The sequence below is a fragment of the Charadrius vociferus genome, unplaced genomic scaffold (genome assembly GCF_000708025.1).
Source record: "Charadrius vociferus isolate BGI_N301 unplaced genomic scaffold, ASM70802v2 scaffold247, whole genome shotgun sequence".
Lineage (NCBI taxonomy): Eukaryota > Metazoa > Chordata > Aves > Charadriiformes > Charadriidae > Charadrius > Charadrius vociferus.
The window spans coordinates 91,655-95,678 of record NW_009649188.1 but is presented as its reverse complement, the minus strand read 5'-3'; the positions used below and the strand labels follow the sequence as shown (position 1 = coordinate 95,678).

The 4,024-nt window shown below is 35.2% G+C and overlaps 1 protein-coding gene across 1 annotated transcript in view; it reads left to right on the top strand.

The window, feature by feature from the left end:
• Positions 1-1,446: 1,446 nt before the first annotated feature.
• RIMS1 (regulating synaptic membrane exocytosis 1) overlaps positions 1,447-4,024 on the top strand; it is a gene marked incomplete at its 3' end in the record, with an annotated part of 91,540 nt that continues 88,962 nt past the window's right edge. The window contains exon 1 of the mRNA XM_009888849.1: positions 1,447-1,500. Coding sequence (XP_009887151.1) covers positions 1,447-1,500 — 54 coding nt within the window. The remainder of the gene's footprint in view (positions 1,501-4,024) is intronic.

The window sequence follows — 4,024 nt, the reverse complement described above, 5'->3', positions numbered from 1 at the left end:
GGGAAAGATCAAATGGGTGGCAAGTAAAGTCACAGAAAAGTGAGAAAGTTGGACAGTAGGTAACAGCAAAGGAGATAGAAGGAGCCAGTTTGTGGAGGAGAAAACCCAACACACTCAAGACATGGAAGCCACTAACTTTTCCATTTGCAGTCCTTTGATTAATGGTTGTATTACTCTTACACAAACATGGCCTTTTTTGCTCTAAAGATTAGTTGATTAATCAGGTTTCTACCTGTTTGACAACTTACACAGATCCATGTCTTGCCTGCCTTCGGTGAGCTTTTTTTACAGACAAATACTATACTCCGTCCTTAAAATGGCAGTTCACACTGAATAAAAAAGTACAGCAATAGAAATAATAAAGGAATATTAACATAACATCCAAATTCATTTGGAAGTACAATATTTTGCGATATGAGTACATTCAGCAGTTATTTGATCTTCATAAAACAACCAAACCAGCTATCATCCGTGCTAAAAAGCAGCACACCCCAAACATTCAAAAATACCCTGAGCTTCAAAAAAGCTCACACATTAACGTTGCTAGGTCAAGCACCCGGGAGTTGGAAGAGTTAGATATGTTAATTTACTATTCAACCTTAATTTGTCCTACTTGTGCAGAGGGTATAAATTTTAATAACATATTTATATGTGATGTGATGGTGCATGAAGTAACCAGCAAGTATGTCTATATTCTTGAATTATTTTTTTTTGGTTTATTTACCATAAAAAATGCTAAGAACAGAACAGAACTTGGTAAAAGTCTCACTTACTGTCTTCAGCTCTGTGTGATTATGTTTGTGTGGCATGGGTGAACAGGGCAAAGCACTGCATTTTACTAAGCTTTTTTCATACATGCAATAACTGCTGGTGGATAGTTACTTAAGGCTATGTCACTTAGAAGGTGACACTTTTTCTGCTAACATGAACTCATGAACAGGGCATAATATTTTTGTAATGTTAAATCAGGTGTTTAAGAGTCCAAGATTGACTTGAGTTGAACTGTGAGAGTGATAATGTAATCTGTAGTGCCATCTGCTGGATTTTTAAGTAAGTAAAAAATATAGTTTCATACTACATTTAAAAATAATGTAACTGTGCATAAAGGTGACCCAAATCTTTGGCATTTTTAGAAAATGTGTGCAGACAGAGCATAAATATGAAAGTGTACAATTTTGTCATTTTTTAATCTTAAATGTCCAAATATTTCAGATAGGTATACACTATAGGAATTAAAAAGTAAACCAGCAAAAAGCAATAACGTAGTCTGTTAATATAAAATTACATTCTTGGATCATAATTTTAATATCTGCTTAGTGGAGATGATTGCAGAATATGAATATACATCTTGGGCCAGCTCAAAAGAACCCAACAACATAAATGATAACATCTGTGTGGTTTGATATACCACTTTCTGATCAGTCAATATTATAGACTACCTCAATGATGACCATTGCTGGTCCTCCTAATGATATCAGCAAGCTGTCTGAAAACTTTAAGGTATGTAAGGTGCTTATCACATGAGCATCCTCCAAGGCTTACAGTTTTTAATAAGTACATGAAGACATGAGTAAAACTTTGCAGAATTGCCTATCTAATTTTTTTGCTAGGTTACACTGTCAATGTAAAATACTGAATATTCAAATGAAAAGGTGGTACATGTATGACACATAGGTAAAGCAGTTTTTTTGTGAAATGCCTTTGAAGAAAAAGGGGAGAGCAACCCACCATATTTTCTTGGGGAAAAAAGCCTAGAAACCTCAGCATATCTTGAGGTACACGTATACTGTTAAAGTGAACGGGTTAAGTCTTTTTACTGTACACATGAAAACTGTTTATTGGCTTTTGTCTTGCACTACCAGTGGTGGTACCAGCCTCTCGTGTCCGTGTGGTAAGGTCCTGAGGTTGATGTGCCTCTCCGAGCAGCTCAGACTCTTCCAGAATTTTAGCAACTGAAGATATTTTTTTTTTAGTCATATGAGATCTGATGTGCCCAAAGATTCAGCCATTGCATGATCTTTTTTTGGTCACACACATAGGTGCCACCTGTGTGAATGTGACCTAGCAGTCACCCTCACCAGCAGAGCCAGCTTACCCAGATGTGGCTGTTTTGTTGAGTGGTGCCGTTAGAGGAAGCTTAACCTTCAAGTTTCTCGATGTCTCTGTGCTATGTTCTCAAATGTATTGTTGCATTTGTAGATATTTTTCTATTGTTTCTCCATGAAGAGGAGAATGGTTTTAATCCTATGCGTGGAGAGTTCTTTCCTGCCTGGTAAGTAATTTTACTACATAATAAAAGGTGGAGCAGTACTGAAATCTTGGGCCATCAGATGCTGCTGCTGGTGATCTGAACAGTTCAAAAGGCATCGGCACTTCTGTGTTTCTAGCAAAGGATGAATTTTCACACGTAAATGTTATAAAGAGGTGCTCTTGCGTGTATGCAAAGTTTTATTGCGTTGAGACAGTATGTTAAAAAAGGTAGATCCATTAAGCAGGAAAAGTGGCTAGAGTGATACAGAACAAAAAATATGGGACTTCTAGTTCAGCAATATTAAAATGTAAATATTAAAAATATTAATGATGCAATATTAAATATGCAAAATATGTAAGTATGTAAACTTATGACAATTTTAATGTTTTCTTACATCTAGACCTGGAGGGATATTTTTCTAGTTAGTTCAAATTTTGTATCTAATAGTTCTTACGACAGCTTACGCGACAGCTGCTGATAGATATGTGGATTAAAAGATCAAACCTTAAGGAGCAGATATATAAATACATTTTCTTTCAGGTGGGGTCAAACCATTTCAAGTTAAAGGACATTTAAACTGAGTAACAAGAATGGTCATTAACTTTTATGTACTGTCTTCTAAAGTCACCACCACAAAAATACCCCAAAACAACTAACCAACCAACCAACCAGCCCAACAACCAAAAACCAAAAAGTTTTTACAAAATAGTATTATTGAAAGATGTTTTTTCCACTTAAGAATTTTTTTTTCTATTGTGAAATATGTTCAAGAAAATCTATTGCAGATACTGATTTCAAACATAAATACTATTTTTTAATAAGAATATTTGGTAGATTTTTTTTTTGGTCAACATTTTGAAACTAAATACTGACTTTTATTGTATTTTTTAGTGTATTGTCACAGAACACATCTGAAAGGTGATTTTAACAATTATTTGTTAATAGGTACTATAAAAATGGAATGAATTAGTTTTCATCCTTGTGTCCTGATGTGCATGGAGACTGCAAAAAGAGTATACTTGCAGTGCATTGCTCCCTCTGGCCGTCTTCTGTCTCCTCTATTTCTCACTTTTGAAGGAAAATTTCTATGAAACTTCTTCAGTCTGATTTATATATGTCTAGTGTTAAGTCCTGGAATAGTTTCCTATATTTTTTTTTGTTCTAAACTTTTGTTTTATTTTATTTCCCTTCATTTTTGGAGGCTGCATGGGTGAGGAAATCTCCTCTTTAGGGCTATGCCGTTGACCTCAGTAGTAGAGCTAGATTAATTTTGTGGTGCATTATGAAAAATGGTGTGGATATATGTATATATTCCTCTTACATAGTAGCCTGGTTGTTTTTTCTTTCAGAGGGGATTGCATTGATATCTGCCTCAAGGATCCCCCAAACTGTTCTATCATATGCTCTTATTAAGTCTTTAACCTAACATTTAGGTGTTTCTTGACATTCAGGAATATTTAATACACTTAAATTTTCCGTGCATCTGATGAAAATGTGCTCTATGGCCTCATAGTTAAGGAGCAGACTTGAAAAATATCCATCTGCATTTTAGTTCTTGCTTAATACTTAATATACTTCTGTATGAGGCAAATAATACTTCTGTATGAGGCAAAACTGTTGAGAGGGATTTGTTGCCACTGTTATAGAATAGCCAGAGATGCAGAGATCCTGTTGTTCCTCAAAAAGGTGGGAAAGGTGGTTAAAGCCTTGCAAAAGAAGTAATTGAACCAGACCTGCCATGGGCTGGGTAAGAATCTTTCTGCTCTGTGAATT